Source organism: Drosophila persimilis, unplaced genomic scaffold (genome assembly GCF_003286085.1).
Source record: "Drosophila persimilis strain 14011-0111.01,24,50 unplaced genomic scaffold, DperRS2 tig00000000-arrow-pilon, whole genome shotgun sequence".
Taxonomy (NCBI): Eukaryota; Metazoa; Arthropoda; class Insecta; order Diptera; family Drosophilidae; genus Drosophila; species Drosophila persimilis.
The window spans coordinates 28,285,649-28,306,268 of record NW_020825288.1 but is presented as its reverse complement, the minus strand read 5'-3'; the positions used below and the strand labels follow the sequence as shown (position 1 = coordinate 28,306,268).

Here is a 20,620-nt window from a genome sequence, read left to right as displayed (position 1 = left end):
TAACGATACAGGGACACAACCATCTATTGATGCACTTTAAACTTATTCTATTTAAACTACTTGTTCCTAGGATTCTAGCATATTCTCAAAGTCCTTAAGCTCCAGCTCCCTTTCAATAACCTGCGTGTACAAATTATCCAGGGTCTCTTGCATGCGCTGTTTTAGTGTGGCATTTTGGATGGATGCAATTTCCATTGATTTTTGCGTCTGCTGGGCCTTCAGCTCACTGAGCTGCCGCGTTAGCTGGTTGATCTTCTCGTGCACCTGCTGTTGTGTGTACTGTGGCTGCGGTTCATCCATAAACTCCATATTCTCAAACTCCTCTCGTTTCGTTAGCATTTGGCTGTCATAGAAGCCGCTTGGAGCTGCCAGGTTTGAGCTGGAGCCAGCCGCACTCAATTTGGGACTGCTCGGCTCTTGGCCAAACATGGCTTTGGTAAATTCGTTCTCCTCCATTTTCATGCCGCTGGTTCCGCCAGCACCACTGGTGCTGGCCCCAAAGAAGTCGGACATCCGTGAATCGTCTGCTGAAAGGCGGGAGGAATCCTCGAGCTCGCGTCGCTGCATTGTGTTGTTCCGCTGTTCGCCATCGTCTTCGTCATCTGTGGTGGACACCTCCTCGCCGAAGATGTCGTGGGCTGCCACGCCCATGTTGGGAGCACGATGTTGAGTGGCGAAATTGCTGGTATCATCATCATCCGATTCCACATTGATATCGCGCTGCATGCCATTATCATTAATTGCCTTTTCGCTGGCATTCATGGTGTTGTCGTCCTGCATTTCATCATCCGCGTCGTTGTATTGCTTCATATCCGACTGATCCAGATCGTCGGAGGGCTTGTCCTCCTCATTGATTATCTCGTAGTCGACACGAACCGCCTCGTTGTCGATGCGAAGCAAATGCTTGACCTCCTTCTCGATTTCGGGTGCCTCCACGTTCTTTTTTTTCAGTGTTTTGCGGAAGCGACGCTTGCGGGCGTTCTTGCAGGGCGGTGTTATGCCATGCGGCCACAAATACTTCTTGTCCACCTTGTTGGGATCCTTCTTCTTGTTCTTGTTCGGCGACTCCTTCTCGGGCTCCTCATCGGGCTCTTCTTTGCAGATCAGAATTTGGCAAATGTCCGCCGACTTATAGAAGCTCTTGTTGTCAATGGTCTTGTAGCTCTCTACAACCGTTGGCAGGTCCACGAGCTTCGTGTAGAGCAACTGGTCATCCAGCCGGACCTCACCGTATCGCAGGTCCTGATCCAATTGAATGGATAATCTATCCTTTATGTTCCCCGCCTGAATGGCTTCGTGGACAGTGTCGGCCATTTCCTTCGGTACACGCATTATAAAGTGGCTCTCCAGCTCAATGCCATCGTCGCGAGGCTTTCGCTCATTCTCCTTGGCCTTGTCGCTCTTCTTTTCAAACATTTGCAAACGTTTAAATGTATTTATTTCCCGATTTTTCCAGAATTGCGGACAACTTCTTCTTCTTTGTTTATTTGACCGATTATTAGGGTTGCCAGCATTTTGCAATTTGAACCACAGGTTCTGGTTCCCTCAGCCCCGATAAACCTGATGACAACCCTGCTCTGCTCCAATTTCTTCTTCTCATCCCCCTTTTGCTATGACGGAAAACACGAATTAATGTGGATTTTTTATAGTTTATAACATAAAAACGCATTTGTAGTTAAATTTTTTGTGCTTGTGGTAGTCGGAAGCAAAACAGCGATACACGCAAAATGCTAGGCATAAATGTTTTAGCCGGTATCTCCATAGCGCTCTTACTTTTGAGCACCTGCTCGGCGCTGTACGAGGACCAGATTAAGAAATTCGACTGGTAAGTGACACAACACAACCACTCATTGACCATTGACCATCATCTGTGTAACGAGTCGTATGATCATCATCCACAACCAGGCGAAGCGTGCATGTGGGAGCCCTGAAGCAGTCTCGCGTCGATTTGAATCACTTTCAACCGCGTTTGCTCGTCAGCACTCATGAGGATGTCGTGGCCTTTTTATGCCCGAAAACCGGCTCCATTTTGTGGCGACAGGTGCTCGAACAGAAGCCGCGCGGCGACATTAAGCTGCTCCAAGTGAGCGGATTCTCGGTGGATAGCAGCGATACGGCGGCCGCACCAATTGGCACCAATCTGGGATTCGATATGCTCACAGTGCAGGGCCATGCGCCTGCTTTGGTGCGTGGCTGGAATACCAATATTGGAACTATTGAATGGGAATGGTCCATAATGCCTTTGAATTCCGAGAAAGCCCAGGATGCCCTCTGGTTCTATAGCAATTCTATTCTCTATCACATTGTTCCGGCTTGGCGAAGCCACCTCGAGGTCACCGCTTACTTTGCCAGCTCTGGCCACAGCACTGGCAGCACCAGCAAGATCATGGCCTCCTGGATCACTAGAGAAAGCTGTACCCTCAGCGGTACCTTCTACGTTTGTGTGGACAGCAAGCAGCTGATCAGCTTGGATTTGGTGTCGAAGAGCACGCAAGTGATAAGAACTGCACTGGAAAGTGAGCCCCAGGGAAAAATTGAGGCAGTGGAGGTAAGCCCAGGACCACAAATAGTAGAAGAAGTAGCAAAGAATTATCTTGTAATTTCATTTTCCCCAACAGGGCCTCAATGGCGTTGTAATTGTTGATGGCAAACTCGTGAGCGTTAATAAGGATCAGGCCGTGTGCGGTGCTCTCCAAGGCTCCAGCTATGCTGTGGGCAGCTTTAACTATCGCAAAATTGTGGTATCTGCGGATCTCACATCAGGAGTAGGTGTCTTGTTTAACTCAATGATCCATAATCGTTAATATTTAAATTCTTTCGTTTAGAATCTCAAAATCAATGCTGCGTACTTGGATAATTGCTCTCCCGTTTCTGAGCTGCAGCAGACTCTACAGTTCCCCGAGCACTTTGGACTACCTACGTTAAACAGCTTTGATTGCAAGCTGAAGCGCTCTGGCGATGGAAAGAGTTGTATGTTTGTGTTCAGCACCAGCTCGGAGTCCATTGTGGCCGTGCAGCAGGGAAAAGTGCGTTGGTCGCGCGAAGAGTCTCTGGCCAATGTAATTGATTCGCAGTTCATGGACCTACCCCTGGCCGACACAGAGGGCACTTTGGAGAGCGAAATGAAGGGCAAAGCCGGTAAGATACCATTGCTTAATGCTAGGAATTAGTTTATTTAATATTTACCCCTAAAAATTGCACCCCCAAAAGTGGATTCCACAAGTTTTGACAGTAAGATATGCCAAAAGTGTTTATTTCTAAATAATCTTTACGATATTTAATCTAAATTGATGACTTTTTTCTTATTTAGGAGACATTGCCAGTGCCTTTTTGCGTCGCATTAGCACGCAGGCAGTTCAAATCAGAAGCCTATTCCTTCATGTCATCGGTCTGGGGCCACCGCCTACGGACACACAGCGGGCGGGTTTGGTTCGCGACTCCTTTGGCCTCCACAAGATACTCGTGCTGCTCACACGCAGTGGAAAGATATTTGGCATCGACAACATCTCGGGCAAACATCACTGGCAGCTGTATCTACCGAAAGTAAATGCTTTCGACAATGCCGAGCAAATGCATTTAATTGTACAGCGCACCTCCAAACACTTTCCACTGCAGCCCCTGTGCGCCATTGTGGCCAAGAATTCTGTAAGACCGGCATGAAAATCTTTTAATAGGAACTCTTAATAATTATAAATCCTCATTTATTTACAGATCAATGGAAATGGTGTGCTGTATCGCTTCAATCCCATCACGGGACAGGCCACAGAGGGCGGACTACTGCACCTAGACTTTAAGATCAAACAGCTTTCATTGCTGGCCGAGACGGAAAAAGACTTTGTCAAGGGCATACTGATATTCGATGCCTCAAATCAGGTGCATGTGTATCCCCAGCATGCCACACCATTGGTAAATGAGTGAATATCTAATCCAAAAAGCGACCTTTGACCCTCTAAGAATATCGTTTGCAGGCCGATGGAATGTATCTCTATACCGCTGATGTGAAGAGCGCTCAACTCGAGGGATACTTTGTAAAATATGCGGGTGGAGTGAGTACTGAAACTTCAAACCGTAGAAAAACCCACTAATTGAATGGTTTTCCTCCACAGAAACTGTCGTGCACACACATTTGGAATGCCCGTTTGGGCGGACATCATTCCGAGCAGCAAATCATTGCTGTTGCCGGCAAGAATCCCATTGAGCATGTCCACTCCCAGGGCCGTGTGCTGGGCGATCGTTCTGTGCTTTACAAATATATCAATCCCAATTTAGTGGCCTTCGTTACCCAGGCCCCTGATGCCACACATAAATGTAAGCTGGGTCTGCAAGCCAAGTGCTTAGTAAAATCTATAATAATGTTAATCATTCCTTTAGCCGTGCTTAACTTGTATTTGGTGGATGTTGTGTCGGGCTCTGTGATATTCTCGATGACCCATCGCAAGGTGCGCGCACCATTGTCCATTGTGCACTCGGAAAATTGGCTCGCTTACTCTTACTTCAATGAGAAAGTGCGACGCACGGAGATTAGTGAGTTAAACAGGATATTTTAATGTACATTTTATACGACATTCCATTTTACAGCCACTATTGAACTGTACGAGGGTAAGGCGCAGGCAAACAGTAGCGTTTGGAGCTCTCTGACGGCGCCGCCAATGCCGCTCGTTGAGCGTCAGTCCTATATCATACCCGCAATAGTTGAAGCGCTCCGCGAGACGATCACAGAGCGTGGAATTACCAATAAGCATGTGCTAATTGGCACTGCCAGTGGTTCCATTATTGAAATGCCTTGGCATTTGCTGGATCCTCGACGTCCCATTGCTTCCACGACCCAGGGACGCGAAGAGGGGGCCATTCCCTATATACCCGAGTTGCCTTTGCCTACGGAAAGCCATATTAACTATAACCAGACGGTGGCACGCCTGCGTAACATTTACACTGCGCCCAGCGGTCTGGAGAGTACCTGTCTAGTCGTTGCCACGGGTTTAGGTTCGTACTGCTCTATATATTGTCCTTCTGGATGACTAAATTGTTTAATTATGTTGCAGATTTGTTCGTTACTCGCGTTGCGCCCTCGAAGACGTTCGATTTGTTGAAGGAGGACTTTGACTATATACTAATTTCCATAGTGCTAGTCGCTCTCACATCGGGCTCGTTGATTGTTAAGCATTTAGCGTCGCGTAAATTGCTCAAGCAGGCGTGGAAATAGGCGCGGCGTGTGGTGGGCATTATTATTATTAAATAATTGCTTTATATACATACATATACAATTTTACTGCGACCAAATATAACAAGGGATGATGATGATGATGACGATCGATAAGGATGAAGAAGGAGACGTAAAAGGAAGATTAGAAGCGAAGAGAATATTGATATACATAACATAATTCTAGTAGCTGCATTACATCCAAATAATGCAATCGATGAACCATATTTTCTCAACGCTAAGCCTAGGCAATTATTTATAATTAATTATATAGCGTATAGTTAAATCAACAAAACAAATAATTCTAATTAGCTGTTGAAAAAGGTTATTCATTGCATTTTTCTGTTCCTTTTCATTTGTGTGTATGTTTCAATTTTCCATATTTGAAGAATATCAGCATTGAAGTTGTGTGTTTAAAATTTAGTTAATAAATGCATTTGTAAAGGAGGACAAAGGTAAATAAAATGCGTTTTTGTCATAATCATATTAAAATAAAGTTCATTTTCTTTTTAAATTACGCGCTGTGCACGTTGTGCAGCAAACAGCTGTTTTTGTCTTTTTCTTGCGGCTGGCGTGCATGTCAGGATTTCATCAATCTATTAAATTTCATTTTCAACGGTAAATAGAAATCCAATAAAAGCAAGTATTAAGAATACACCTGTTAATAGAAAATTGATTCATCAATCGTATAAAATTATGATGGCATGACTAAATGTTCTATATAGCTGAGAATATTCCAAAGAATATCAAAAACGAGGAATATGTAAAATAGAACTTGAGCTCGTCGTATATTTACGGTATATTTTTAAAATGAGATGGTATATTTTGGTATATTTCTCAGGGTCGGACGGTGTACTTTAACGATAAATCCGCGGCCACACCGGTGCATATGTCCAAAACCATGGCCCTCCGTGTTTTTGGTTTAAATTTAGTAAAAACTAACAGAAGTCTGCTGCAAAATGCGTGCAAGGCAACGGCCCTGCCTGCAGGCCATACGGTAAGTAGATCTAGTGCAGATATAGAGCTTGTTATGTGCTCAATTCGGTTGCTTCAATAATGCCAAACGTTTGCATAACATTCTCAGGTGGCGGAGGCTTCATATGCCACAGAAGTGACGGTCCACGCCTCACCGGCGGCTATTCAAAAGCAAAAGGTCAGCAAAGCCATGAAGGCCTATCTGAAACGTGCCACCGAGCACGACGAGTTCATGAAAACGCAGCACCTGGAGTTCCAAATCGGCAAGCGGCACTTGGCCAATATGATGGGTGCCGATGCCGAGACCTTTACCCAGGAAGACATCGATGTAAGTAGATCTCTTTCGGATATGGTATTTAACTGACGAAATGTGCTTTGCAGGAGGCCATATCGTATTTGTTTCCCTCTGGTTTGTACGATCCAAAAGCAAGGCCCGCCATGAAGACACCAGAGGAAGTTTTTCCCGCCCGCAAGGCAGCAGAGTTCGATGAGACGGGCAGGCCGTTTCATAGCATGTTCTACACGGGAAAACCCAATTTCTTTCAGCTTCTACATGTGAGTTAACTGGATTTGATGTTAATTTAATTAGAATTCATATTTATCTGGTAAAATTCCAGGAAATTGTGGAGGAAACCAACAAATTGTACGAACTAGAGGAGCGAATGCTGCGTCGTGGCATAAAGCCTGATGAAAACCAAAAGCTGTAGGTATCACGAGTTCATTACATAAGCGTTTTATCATACGAATTTTTTGTTATTTGCCAGAGAAATCGCTGGTTTCCAGGTTCTGCCCAAAGATCAACTGGAAACGCAGTTGGTGGAGAGCATTGCGGACATTGAATACACGAACTTTTCCAACTCAATGGATCGTTTGATTGCCTCGCCATACGCCTACAAGAGCAAGGCATTTATTGAACGTTATCTAAAGCCCCTGATGGACCAGTCCAAGCAGCTGGAGGTACCAAAGCCAAAGATCGATGAGCAGGGACGTCAGTACATCACTACCTATGAGTGTCTGCGCAAGACGGCCCGTGCGGATGTCACCGTACGAATGCCAGGCACTGGCAAGATCAGCATCAATGGCCAGGATATCTCCTACTTTGAGGACGAAAACAGCAGGGAACAGGTGAGTGGATGAAGGATGGGGGCTTTTTTTGTAACAATAGATATAGCATATGTATTTATTAAGATTATAAATTATGATTTAAACGATTCTTCTTCGAAACAACAAAAGACACAGCCTAAAACCAGCCACACATCAAAACTGCTCGCCTTCTCTAATGTATCTAAACTCTAGATTACAGATAGTGTTGTATATATATAATAGTATATAGTATAGTATGGTATAGTATAGAATATGGTGTGGTATATGGCTATATATATGTATATAGTATACAGATATCAAAAATTTCTTCTATGATAATATCAACAATCTTCTGGGGGGTCAAAAACACTTACACAATAGGAGGGAACATCTAAATCTTCAATTCTAAACATATATTTATATATATATATCGAATAATTTATCATTTTACTAAATGCTTTTAGCAACTATTTGCGCAGATTCTGCTTTTGCTGATTGGAAATGACAATCAGCAGCTTATCGATCACCTTGCTCGCCTGCTGTTGCTGCGATATGAGGGCCTGCTTCAGTTCCTGTATCTCCTGCGTGAGGAACTCGATGCGATCGGCATTCTCATCGATTTTGGTCGTTAGCGTTGTGAATTGTCCCGCATCTGGGTCGGGATCGCCAGCCAGCACATAGCCCGTTGAGGCACAGCCATTACTCGTGCTGTTGTTGTACTTGTTCTTGTAGGACAGATAGTTCTCTGCCGGATTCTTCGAGGATATGGTGTGTCCAAATTGTTTACGCATCTTTCCGACCTCATAGGCCTTCATTAGAATGTCCCTGGGCAGGCGCTTCTCACTTGGATTCAACGGTTTGACACACAAGACAACGCGATACGCCTGAGGGGATACCAAGGCCGTGTAGTGCAAGAGATTCCTCAACCAAGTGGGCAGATATCCATTGAACAGCGCCGATTCGATGTAGCTGATGAGCTTCGTCTGTCGCACTAGCTTTGAGAGGCCAGCCGTCTTTTTGAGACCCTGAATATCGTGCACTGCAATGCCCACGAGAAGATTCATCAGGATTATGGTGACAAAGAGTAGAAACAGCACAAAGGTGATCTGCGCGCTGACCTCCAGCAGAAAGGGTGGATCTTTGCCATCCGGATCGTTGATCAGCAGCGATAAATCCTGTTCGCCAATCATCATGACCAGCACCGATATGAAGCCCATAAATGGATTGGCAAATGACGACGAGGAGGGAAAGATCACACAAAAGCTAATGGTGAAGCCAATCAGCATGCAAGAGTAGGCCATAAAGAGCTTGGCAAACTCCCCCTGGACCTTGGTATACATGGCCACATAGACATCGAACACTGGCAGCTGTCCGATCATCAGCATGAGATTTGTCCAACCCAACAGCACAGCAAAGGCGCCAATGTGATTCTGAAAGGTGTACGTCTTGTTCGTGTAGATGTAGGAGATGACAAAAACGCTGGTGATCACAAACCACTCCATTATGTTCTCCACTTGTGTCACATAATGTCGAAACGAAGAGTAGCCCGTAATGCCGTAAACCTTTCGGAATATCTCCACTATGGTGATGGCCACCAGGACCCACCATTGCATTTCCATCACAAACGGATTGTTGCGCAGCATATCCCCAAGGATAGACTGCTTTTGGCATAGTTCCTGGGCCTGAATGGTCGTATTGTCATCCTTGCTGCCATTGTAGCAGTTGTGGGCAAGAGCCGTCAGCACGTAGAGCGTTAAGAAGAGCACAAAGCTGAAGCAGAAGATCAGGCGTCCAATGTAGTATTTGCGTATTTTTCCCCATTTGATGTACAGAAAGGAGGAGCAGAGCGGATGCTCTAGTATCTCCTTTTGGCCCTCGTCGACAAAGGTGTTCAGATAGCTAATCTCCCGGGGATGACAATGCTGCAGCAATTGGCGAAAGTCCAGCTCCAGTTCCACCTCACGATTGACAGGATCCTAAACGGGAGGAACACACATATTAAATTACTTGTAATGTTGCCGCATGAAGGTGTGCTTCCGCAACTCACCTGTGAATGATGCAGCGTGATGGCTGCATCCAACTTCTGTCGGATCATGGCCACCGATGAGGGTGTCTTCCTGGTGATCACGTTGAGTGCAGATGTGCCCTTCTTCGATTTGGTGGTCACATCTGCCCCATGGAATATCAGCATCTCCACGCACTGCACGAGGCCATCCAGCGCAGCCAAATGGAGAGCCGTAAAGCCGTAGATATCCTTGTGATTGACATTGGCACCCCACTGGATGAGCGTCTCCATGATGTCGTAGGCATTCTCTGACTTTCCCACCGCCGCGTGGAGCGGCGTGCGATGATCAAAGTCCTCGGCGTTGGCATCGGCATTCCCGTTCCTCAGCAGCGACTCCACGCACTCCAGGCTCGAAGTGCGTGCGGCCAGATGGAGCGGCGTAAAGCCTCGATGGTTCTTTAACTTGGCATCCGCGCCCTTGGCCAGCAGCAGGTCCACACACTCCACGTTTCCCTCATCCGCAGCGAGATGCAGAGCCGTCGACTCCTTCTCTCGAATGCAGATCCTCACATTCGCATCCGCATTGGGGGCATTGAGCAGGGTCTCGAGGCACTGCATATTGCCCAGATCGGCGGCCAAATGGATAGCATTGGTGCCATTCGGCTTCAGGGAGTTCACGTCGGCTCCCTCGCTTATGAAGATCTGCAGACACTCGAGGGCATTCGAACGCACGGCGCAGTGCAGGAGACTCTCCTCGCAGTTCGGTTTATTGGTGTCCTTGGTGATGTCGGCCCCATTGTTGATTAGGAACTTGGCCGCCTCAGCGGCATTGCCAAAGGCGGCACAATGCAGTGGGGTATAGCACTTGGACTGCAGATTCACATTCATTCCCTTGGAGACGAGCAATCCCAGCGTTGCCAGGCATCCGCTGAAGGCCGCCAAATGCATGGAGGAGATGCCATTCTGATCGCAAAAGTGCAGATCGGCTCCCACCTCCATCAGGCCTTCGATGAGGTCCCATCGCTTGAGGAACGCGGCCCACAAATAGCATAGATTCTTCTCCAATTTCGAGGCGGACTCAAAGTGCGTCTTCGTGCTCTCGGCCACCACATTGCCTTGCTCAATGTCCTCGAATAAACGTACTCGCCCGGTGGCGCTCTTCATCTGATCGATGAGACTAATCCGGAGCGTATCATTGCAGATCTGAACGCTCAGCTCGCTGGTGGGCTCCTCGAAGCTGTCGTACATTGACGGTGCACTCTCCGCCGGCGGCGACGGTCCACACTCCATGTATTCGAATTCTCCAGCTGTCGGATACTGGGCTTCGATCATGGCGTCCGTGTTGTTATTCCGCCATCGCACCATCAGGTTGGGTGGAATCGATTTGAAGCTATGTTGAAGAGATGTTTTTCTATGATTAGTGAAAGATAGTTTTGTATTGGTGGAACATAGAAATTTAATTAGTCTCGGGTTTGACACACGTTTAGCTCATTAGTGGAAACAAGTGGGGGGTTTGGTGTAGAAAGAACTTTAAGGTATAGATTAGTTTACTTATTCAAAACATGTCTTTGGCTAACTATAAATATATCTTTGGTAAACGAATAAAATTCGTTTATTTAGAAGCTACTATTTGGAAACACATTTAAAAATCATCAAAGTTATACCATTGATTACTAAATTTTCCGCACTTAAAAATAATTATTTTCTTCCGTTTTGCCGTTTTACTATAAGAAAAAATTTCATTTTTTTTAAGAATTTCTCCACATTTAAAAATCACTATTTTCTTTGTTTTGATATCAAAAAAGTTATACCATTAGTTACCGAATTGTTAAGGATATTTGACATATTTTGTCTTTGTCTCGGCTTTGTTTTTCTTAAAAGTCCATTAAGAACTCTGAATTGTTTGCTTTTGTTCAGAAAACTTCTCCAACTGTTTACAGACATATGTTTTTATCAGTTCTACCATTAGTTTCCGAATGGTTAATGATTCATACACTTTGAATTAAAACTTGGAGCATAAGATAAAGTCGCAGTTGTCTGGCTCTCATCTCTGTTTTTTATAGATTGTAAATCTGTTTTTCATTGCTTGTAAATGGCACTGAGAGCACTAGAGTTCGAGACTCTGTTTTGTTTGTTGAGAGCATGCATAATTTTAAATAATTTTATTTTATTTTATTTTTCTTGCTTTCAGAGTTATGCCAACTTTGGCGATATATTTTGTTGTTGCTTTTTTTTTTTGATGGATTGTCCGAGTGCCGGCTGTGATATCTGGCGAAGTCCAAGACCAAAGCTTGAGTCGCTTTATGGCTGATATGTATTTTATTTTTTGCATAATTTTAGACCTTGTCCATGCACTTGTTGTATAACTTTTGGGTGGCTTTTACAGTGGGGGTAAGGGCTGGCTACCCTGCCTTTTCTTTGTTGATCACTTAGCTTAACTCTCTTTCTCTCTCTCTCTTTATCTCACATTTAAAATACGTACACCGTTTGCAGCCATATCCACGGATGATGCCAATTCGCCAATGAGCTATTTTCAATTTCTAATTTCATTTCCAAAATACATGGGAGACAAAGCACCGCCGAATGCCATACGGACTACGGACCGGATCGGATCGGATCGAAAAGGGGGTGGTAGGGGGTTGTAGTCGAACGGAATGGAACGGAACGGGACAAGTGGCTTACAATGGAAGCCTTTTGTGGTGATTATACAATTGTGTTCATCTCTAACGGGCGGAAAATGCAAAAATGTTGTGTGAAAAAACGCGAATTTTTCACTTCCGTTTTGTTGTTGCTTGTTTCTATTCTACAGTTTTTCTATTTTTCAATTTTTGTGTGAATGTGTGTGTGTGTGTGGTTTTTGTTGGTTTTATAATCACTACGAACGCGTTTTAGCTTTTTAGGTTTTTCGTTTAAATTTTCAGTCAAGCCACAAACGCGTCCGCCTGCATTGTTGTTCCAAAACCGACTGCCGACTGACCGGACTGAGAGCTTGATGAAAAACCATAAGCCGTTGGTTAAGTCGTCAATCGAGATTTAAAGAGAGGTAAACTACAGAGAGAATCGCGGAGAGATCTCGTAGAGAGAACCCTATATAGAGGAGAGAGCTCCACACACACAGAGAGAGAGAGAGAGAGAGAGAGATGGCCAAAAATCATCTGTAAATTATTTGTGATTTCGAGTGGGTGTGGAAATCTTTTTGGACTTTTGAGAGTTGTTCTTTGGAAAGTTTTCAAGTTTTGGGTATTTTCTTTTTTAGAAGATCCTTTGCTTCGATGAAAGATTTAAAGGGGTAATAACCCAGCAACGTATCACCAAAAAGTCTTATGGTTATGGTTTTATTCAGCTCTGAAGATCTCTTTGATGGAATTTTGTTTCCCAAAAGTTCTCCATAGTTTCAAACCCTATTTCTTCCCCTTTTCTTTGGTAAAAGGATATTTAAAATAGTGTCGCTTTAAATTGGGAATTTTTTTAAAGATATATTGTGCAATAAATGGAAAAATATTTAACAAAGAACCAGCAAAATATAATTTTAATATTGTGAGATATCTTTAAAGCTGCTTTTTAGTGTTTTAAAAAGGAAAAAAAAGATCTATAGGCAGTTTTGCCTTGATTTTATGGTATTTAAGGGGTTTTTAAGAGAAACTTTTAACCTTTTAACCTTTTACGTTTCAAATATGTAAAGATTTATTTTATTATTATAGTAATTGTATTTAATGTTGTTCCCGTTCAATGACAATTTCGTAATAATTAACTCGACTGCTGGCTTGTGAAGTAATTCAAATTTTAATCTTTTGTAATTTTTGCACGTGAAAACTTTCCAGAAACAATCCCTACAAAAAAGGTTGTTGTTCTCTCGGTAGAAGATCTTTTTTACTTTATATTTGATTGCCGGTCCATTGCCATTTATTCAATTTGTCACATAAATCATGAGAACGCTTCCGTGTCTTTGTTTTTCGGGTTTTGGCAAACACATTCTCATATTCTGTATTATTGCTATTATCTCGGGGGGAGTCTTACATATAAGATCTGTAAAGTTTCAGTGTAAACTGCAACAGAGGCAGAAGCTGGCTTCCACTTCGTTTTATTTTCGAATCGGTGGCACTTACCGGTTATTTGCATTATTCTCATTGAGCGGCTGTTCCACTTCGGTCTTGGTAACGACACTGATGGAACGTGTCATGCGACGGGGTTTCGTACTGCCCTCCTTATAGCCAAGATTCTCCATGGTGTTGACGGCGATGACGATGGCCAGTCGATGGTTGGTTGTCGTTCTCGTTGTCGTTGTCGCTGTCGCTGTCTTTGTCTCTGTCGTCGTTGCTTTTTGTTGGTGAATCAAAACGCGCAAAAATGCGCTAAAATACTCAACGGAATTCAATGCACTTTGCGGCTAAGACCGTTGTCGATGCGTTGCAATTGCCAATAAATAAACGAACAGTGTTACTTTCCAAACGGGGATCGAAGCGTTAATTTATAGCCCAATTTTCATACTGGATTGAGTCTCTGCAAAAGATAGTTTGGATGGAAAGTTTATAGGCTGGTTGATCGCTCCCGCAGAGCGTCCAAGTCCAACTGAATGAAAGAGATCTTTCCAGTTTACTTTCTTCTAAATATCTGCACAAATATGAGGCTACTTTTGGTTTATTTTCGATTGGGAGAACTAAGAGTAAAAGGCTCTGGACTCTGTCTTCAAATTTTGGCTCTGATTTGCGTTGAATGCGACACTCCACTCCACTCGTTTGGCGGTTGTTGGTCTGTTATCTAAGCGCCTGCCTGCCATTTGACGCAGCGATAAGCCGCCTCTACCAGCATCATCATAGCATCATCATAATCATAGTGATAGCCAGACAATCTGGGGAGATTTATCTTCAAGTGCTACTGGTTCTCGTCAAAGGGGGATGTCTCTCTGCCTTTTTTCTAGTACTATTAGCCCCTCTCTAGACCCCAACCATGCACTATGTTTGCTTAAGTTTTTTGCTTGCTTTTTGTTTGTTCAGATTATTTACAATTTATGTCAAAGAGAGAGGCAAAGTTTACAGACTTATTCATTCAGTGTGGAGTGCAAATTACTCTAAAAGCAGTCCAGGAGCGGTTTGAGAATGGAAGTTAAGAAAAGGTTTCTAAAAGATTTTTGTATATATTCTTAAGAGCTGTTTTTTTTGCTTCTTTTTGTTGTGCTTCTATTTTAATCTCTTTCTTATTTCCTGTTTCTTATCTTAATCTCATCTTTTGCTTATCTTTTCGTTAGATTATTTTATTTATTGTTTAAATATATATATGTATATCTTTAGATGTCTTATGCCCGAAGAAAACTGTAAGCAGAGCTGTGGAAAACTATGACGAACTAATTTTCTAATATTTTCACAGCTTATTGGCACAGAATCGAGTTAATTGTTGTCTGAAATCTCAAATCTCAATTATCCAACGAAGCGTTAAGCTTGTTTAGGTTCCATTTACTGGATTTTACATCTGGCATCGTATTACCCCCAAGAATTTCTGGGAATCTTTTCAACCAGTTTCGCAAAAATATAAACAAAAATAAAAAACACATAAACAATCGGCATTCAACAAAAAGAAGAAGTTGAGATTGTTTGCCCAGCAACTGAAAAACTTTCTTTGCGTAAAAATTGTTGCTGACTTATTGGACAAATCTGGTGATAAACAAGGCAGGCCAAAAGATCGGAGACTGGGCTGGCTAAATTATGCGAGCAAATTAATCAAATTCTGTGCGTAGTTGAGAAACCAGTTTTCGGAGCTCCATAGACCAGAGGAGATCGATCTGTTTTGGTCTGCTGGTTATCGTTTGTCTGTGGCCACAAGGTGCGGGGGGCAAGGGAGTCGCTTCGCGTCGAGTCCAAAAGTCGCTAACATCATAAACAAATATTGGTTTTAACAAAAACGCCCCCGTGTGATTACAGTTTGCAGTTGCAAACAATTAATACATTTTTGATGAATTTTTCGCACTGACAAAAAGCCAGAAGGTACGAAAAATAGACCTTTTGTATTGTATGCTTTAAATAGAGCAAATGATTATCGGAGAGTGGATCGGAACGGAACGGAGCGGCACGCTTTTGTTGTTGATTTTAATTGCCGATCGACGGATGGCCCGGAAGCGCCATTTTGCTGCTGGTCGGCGGCGACGGCCATTTTGGGAAAACTGCGACGCCATCGAGCGATCGGACGGACGGACAGACGGACGATTGTACTCGTCGGTCGCTTACTATACTTTCTCGTGTATTTCTTATCGCTCGAGCGTTGATTCAATTATAATTGAAATCAATTTGAGTTCTTATTTTCTTACTTTTTCTTTTGTGGATACAATGCTGTGTCCAGGGGGTCGGGGAGAGGGGGGGCGGAGCAAACGCATTGGCCCGAGTTAAGTTTTTATTTGTTGCGTTGCTTTCATAATGCCCTTGAACCTGAATCGCATGCCCGCAGTCGGCTATATAGAGACAGAGACAGATACGGAGGGAGAGAGAGAGAGAGATGTAGTACATAGAGTATAGACCTACTACTAGATCTATCTCTCATGTGTGCATGCAGTTTGCAATTGAATTTTGTGTGCCATAGTGCACCAATTAAAGGATAACAAACGTAGTAAACAAATCTCAATTGTTATTCATGAGCGGGGCTTTCCATTCCATTTCGTAGTATTATCACAGATCTAAAGAGCGTTTATTTGTGCAGATATTTCAATGATTGTAGCTAATTAAATGAATAGATTGCTCTAGAACACGTTTATAGATCTATCTTTCATTATCTTTCGTCTTTAATTTAATAGAATTTTAATTAAATTTATGTACAAAAGATTTATAGATCTTTCACCACTAATTAAATTGAATTTCGAAGAAATATTCAAGAGACTTTCTTCATTCAAAACTCTAATATTTTCTTGCGCTTTTCTTAGTCCTTTTTCTACCTAATATTTCACTTTAAATTGACCCAAGTCTTAGATCCTTCTTTTAATGACAGGCCCAGTGCCGTGGCTTCATTAATCGACGCGACATTTTATTCCCAAGAAAGATATTCCTTTTTTTATAGACAGTTTTCCTTCAACAAATTTTCCGACACTTGAGACGCGGACGCTCAACGACGTTGAATCGACTGATAAAAAGAACTGCGCCAAAATGATATTCTGTTCTCCGTTTGTCTCCGGCTCTGTGTCCAAAACTAAGCCCCCGAGCGACGCGTCAATGAAGATGTAGATACAGTACACTTAGTATATATACTATATGTAGTCCGACATACAATATGACTGTCTTTTACGGCTGTACGACGACGATAGCCCACGAAGATGTCGTCGTCGTTGGATGTGTCAAACTATAAAATTCATTTAAATCATAATAAAAGGTACCCGCGAATATTCTTGAAGTGCCAGCAAAATGCCGGGTTGTCTAAAGAATTTACCCCTCCAGTTAATCTTGAGAAAGATGGAGAGTGTTCTAGTAGAAATATCTAAGGGAAGACCCAAGGAGGGTGTCCCTTAAGTTCCTAAGAGAACCACCCCCATATCTTTCTGAGAAAATTGGTTCTGAAATTGGGTTGCGGGAACCCCTAACGATTATGGGGGCGTTTGGGGATTAGAAACCAGTTTTGATCTCTTGTGTGTGAATGCGCCTCGTCACATTTTCTGCAAATTGGTTGCTATTTTTATCGCATTTTTTTGCTGTCGTTAATTGTGTGTGTACATTAATTTAAAAATCTTGTCCGCAATCCTAAAGCCTTTTAATGTTTCTCGCTGTAGCGTGAAGTCATCTGTCTAGCAATTTGTTTAAACAAATCACAAATTTGCCCGGGCGCTCTCTCATCTCGAAAATCTTTTGATTTGATTGATTGTCGTTTGTCAATTTGGTTTACCAAAAAACGAGTTAAAAAATTGCCTGTCCCCCGTTTGATTGTTGAGCTTTTTATTGTTTATTGTTTTTTAATCATAACGTTTATTGTCTGTGTGCCGTGGACCATTGTGCCAGGGGGGGCTTGGACTTTATTTCCCACGCAATCGGATCGACAGATCTCTGACGCTCTAAAAACCAAATTCAGAATTTGAAATACGATTTGTTGTGATCTGATCTGTGGGATTATGTGAACTTTGAAACTGGCGTCACAGTGGGTTTTTTTCGGGGTGTTTAATGTATGCAAAAAATGTGATATTAATTGTAAGATTTCTCAGAATTTAGCAGGTGATTGGGGGATTAATTTAATTGAGAAGCTATTTCATTCTTTCAATAGTTCTTTCTCTGAGTTTAACTTCGATGTTCGAGAATTAATTACTATATACTTTTCTTATACTCAGAAACCATCAATCGATTCCCTATATGAAGTGTTCATAATTCATTCATAATTCTTTATGAAAGTCATATCTTATTGAAGGGAAGAATCCTTTCATATTAACAAAGAAATACCATTCCTTTTGCATACTTCATAGATATTATACCCACATTTCTTTACTTTTACAAACGAGAAAAACTTTCATTCAAGAGTTACACAATTTTGAATTAAAAATACTTTTGTTTTCTACATTTGTTCTGTATTTCCCCCTACTATTAACGACTGGGAGGGCAGCGCGTGCCTCTGAGCCTTGCCTGCGGCTCTGCAATTATCCCCAGACCTCTGCCAAATGCACTTATAATTTGCATCACACCTACTGTTAGAGAGAGATTGCACAGTTCACACTAGCCGTAGTTGACGAGCCGCCCCCAAGGGCAAACATGCAACAATTTGTTGCAGTGGCTGCGGCTAACAGACATTTAATTTGGCTAACGATTTGGCCCATTATCTATTGTTGTACAGGAAGCTCTACCGCATTCGGGGGAATACAGTATAGCTAAAACTATTATATAGATCTCTATAGTACAATGGATGCCTCGGGGGCGACATCTGAACTTGACATCTAACGGTGGCCCCACTTTTCATACGTGCTTCCTCTGTGGTCTGTTCTTTTCAGCTGCTCTTCCCGCTGAACTACAGCGAATTGCTGGGCAAAGTCGATGTGGAGGCCAATGTGGAAGGCGGCGGTCCATCCGGTCAGTCGGGTGCCATACGCTGGGGCATTGCCATGTGTTTGCGCAGCTTCGTTGATCAAGAGATGATTGAGTCAATGCGTCTGGGTAAGTTCTGATGCTGAACCTCCCTCCTCTACTGCTCTATCTTTTTGCCGCTAATTGTTGCCATTTATGTTGCATGCTTTTATTGCAGCCGGTCTGCTGACACGTGACTATCGCCGGCGGGAGCGCAAGAAGTTCGGACAGGAAGGAGCACGTCGAAAGTACACGTGGAAGAAGCGCTAAGGCGGACACAGGTCTCTCACGTTGCATTTCAGTTTAAAATGTTTAATAAATATCAAACTATGTTAAAGACTGTCTCCTTCTCTACATTTGGTTGAGTGGCCTGAGGCCCAGTAGCTGCATCCCCTGCTGAAGGGTCCGCTTGGCGGCTTGGAAGAGCAGCAAACGCTGTGATTGCTTCAGCGGACAGCTCTCCTGCTTTACAGGTAAACGTTTCAGGGCACGACTTGTGGCATTGCTAGTGGAGGTACAGAGAACAGATTATATACTTCTGGGTATATAGGATTCTTAAGGATACGCACCACAAACCAAATAAATAATTAACGAGAACACACGCCTCCAATTGCTCTTTGGATTGCCAAATGGATTGATCAAAACGCGCCAGCTCATACAGCAAATCCAAGGCATCCACTGGCTCCTGGCTGTAATGCTGCCAATCGGGTCTAATGTCCTCCAGGTCTATATCCTTGAAGTTCTGCAAAAGGCTATGCAGCCGGCAGTGTGTGTACTGGAGCTTAATGCCCGTATCCCCATTGACTTGAAGGGCATGCTGCCAGCTGAATTCATGATCGCGTTGCCGACGCTGCTTGAGGACATTCACGAGGACGGCGGAAACACCCAGGATATCACAGACATCTTCATCGTCCAGAGAGCTATTCGATCTGGTGGCTAAAAAAATGATTATCAAGAATGAATTCTTATAGAATGATGCTTTGCCGCTACATACTTTGTGTTTGAATACGCTTCTCTCGCATCACATCGCGTGCTTCGTCCAGGACATCCCGCAGAAAGATTGCCTTGCCCTGGCGCGTGCTCATACCATGAATCCGGCCGAATTTCACATGCTTCAGCTGCTCCAGACTCAATCGCTTGTCCAAGGCAGCCGTTGTCTTGAACAAGGCATTGAAATGATCCGCTTGGCCATTGTCCACCACATAGAGAATGCGGGAGAACTGCAGACGCGAGTGACGCTCGAGGAGAGCAGCTATATCCCTTGCCAGATACAACGTGGAGCCATCGCTTTTGATCACTGGAATGCGTCGATCATCCACCACCACTATCTCGCGGCCATCCACTTCTCGCTGGAGAAGACCTGCAGACCGCAGCTTCTCCAGAACTTCACTGATTTGCTGCTGGGAGTACTGCGACTCCCATTCGTAGCTGTCAAAGTGGACGCCCAACCGATTGTAGACCCCCGAGAGCTCTTCAGTGGTGTACTGTCGATACTGCTGCCATTGTTGGGCCATCGCGTCGTCTGTTCCTGCCTCCAGGGCTGTGAAAAGGTCTCTCGCTCGCTGGGCAATCTCTGGGTTCTCCTCAGCCGCTTTATTGGCGGCCACATAAGATCTGTAAAGCGTCTCTATGGGTGCTCTCTGCATATCCTTATCGCTGACATTGGTCAGCTGAACGCCAAGTGCTAGGAGCCCAAATTGTGTACCCCAATCTCCGAGGTAATTAAGGCGCGTGGTGCGGTATCCCAAATGCTGGTGGAGATTGGCCAGCACATTGCCAATGATCGTAGAGCGCAGGTGGCCCACATGGAAAGGCTTGGCGATATTGGGGGAACTGTACTCCACAACAACATGCTCGTCGCTCGGGGAGAGTGGCAGAGCCTCCGGCTGTCTTTTCCGGAGTAGCTGTTCCACAAATGACTGCGGCTGCAGCTGGAATTCCACTTTGGCGGCACTGCGTCCAGCGCTGGGCACTACACGCACTTTCTCTATGTAGGTGGCATCGAAGGTGTGACTCCTCAGGGAATCCAGCAGCTCCTGCTCCTGTTGCGCAATGGAAGCCGGCAGAGTCCATTCCAGAGTCGGTCGCTGGGCATTTTGCAGTTGCTGCTTCTTCAGGGGCACTTCCAGGGCATGGTAAATGTTCTTCAGCTGCGGCAGCTACAGGAAAGAGTCTCGGGAGAGTTAATAAACTGATATTTTATGGTTTTAAGAGCTCACCTGCTCGGAAATAGCGCGACGAATCCGTATCATTTCATTTGTAAACAAGTTTAACCCAATTTACCCCCCTCTATTTAAACAGGGAAGCGACATGAGTTCAATCGCATTGAAAAATACTGCTTGT

General features: G+C 43.9%; 5 protein-coding genes across 10 annotated transcripts; 2 read left to right on the top strand and 3 right to left on the bottom strand.

Annotated features, from left to right (window-relative positions):
• Positions 1-6: 6 nt before the first annotated feature.
• Positions 7-1,458, bottom strand: LOC6594162 (transcription initiation factor TFIID subunit 7). The gene has a single exon (XM_026994959.1). It carries the CDS (start codon positions 1,414-1,416, stop codon positions 67-69), a length of 1,350 nt encoding a protein of 449 aa, XP_026850760.1. The 5' UTR covers positions 1,417-1,458; the 3' UTR covers positions 7-66.
• A 198-nt stretch (positions 1,459-1,656) lies between these two features.
• On the top strand, positions 1,657-5,304 carry LOC6594161 (ER membrane protein complex subunit 1). Of its 2 annotated transcripts, XM_002019534.2 has the most exons (12): positions 1,657-1,825; positions 1,906-2,548; positions 2,619-2,765; positions 2,826-3,138; positions 3,211-3,231; positions 3,311-3,645; positions 3,712-3,906; positions 3,969-4,046; positions 4,107-4,308; positions 4,372-4,524; positions 4,579-4,983; positions 5,043-5,304. In XM_002019534.2, the coding sequence occupies exons 1-12, from the start codon at positions 1,728-1,730 to the stop codon at positions 5,201-5,203; spliced, it is 2,751 nt and encodes a 916-aa protein (XP_002019570.1). In that variant the 5' UTR covers positions 1,657-1,727; the 3' UTR covers positions 5,204-5,304. The 2 variants fall into 2 exon arrangements, with proteins under 2 accessions (XP_002019570.1, XP_026846330.1); XM_026990529.1 differs by lacking the exon at positions 3,211-3,231.
• A 779-nt stretch (positions 5,305-6,083) lies between these two features.
• Positions 6,084-18,614, top strand: LOC6594159 (28S ribosomal protein S9, mitochondrial). The gene is made up of 7 exons (XM_002019532.2): positions 6,084-6,197; positions 6,285-6,503; positions 6,557-6,730; positions 6,793-6,878; positions 6,940-7,300; positions 18,205-18,367; positions 18,456-18,614. The coding sequence occupies exons 1-7, from the start codon at positions 6,090-6,092 to the stop codon at positions 18,545-18,547; spliced, it is 1,203 nt and encodes a 400-aa protein (XP_002019568.2). The 5' UTR covers positions 6,084-6,089; the 3' UTR covers positions 18,548-18,614.
• On the bottom strand, positions 7,657-16,394 carry LOC6594160 (transient receptor potential channel pyrexia). Of its 5 annotated transcripts, none has more exons than XM_026984694.1 (4): positions 16,180-16,394; positions 13,370-13,763; positions 9,306-10,674; positions 7,657-9,234 (listed from the first exon to the last, which is right to left on the bottom strand). In XM_026984694.1, exons 2-4 carry the CDS (start codon positions 13,486-13,488, stop codon positions 7,726-7,728), a joined length of 2,997 nt encoding a protein of 998 aa, XP_026840495.1. In that variant the 5' UTR covers positions 13,489-13,763; positions 16,180-16,394; the 3' UTR covers positions 7,657-7,725. The 5 variants fall into 5 exon arrangements, with proteins under 5 accessions (XP_026840495.1, XP_002019569.1, XP_026840496.1 ...); XM_002019533.2 differs by having other exon boundaries at positions 9,306-10,653; positions 16,180-16,393; XM_026984695.1 differs by lacking the exons at positions 13,370-13,763; positions 16,180-16,394 and adding an exon at positions 11,746-12,050.
• On the bottom strand, positions 18,564-20,551 carry LOC6594712 (probable arginine--tRNA ligase, mitochondrial). The gene is made up of 4 exons (XM_002019531.2): positions 20,497-20,551; positions 19,272-20,436; positions 18,847-19,213; positions 18,564-18,782 (listed from the first exon to the last, which is right to left on the bottom strand). Exons 1-4 carry the CDS (start codon positions 20,527-20,529, stop codon positions 18,629-18,631), a joined length of 1,719 nt encoding a protein of 572 aa, XP_002019567.1. The 5' UTR covers positions 20,530-20,551; the 3' UTR covers positions 18,564-18,628.
• Between the last annotated feature and the right edge of the window lie 69 nt (positions 20,552-20,620).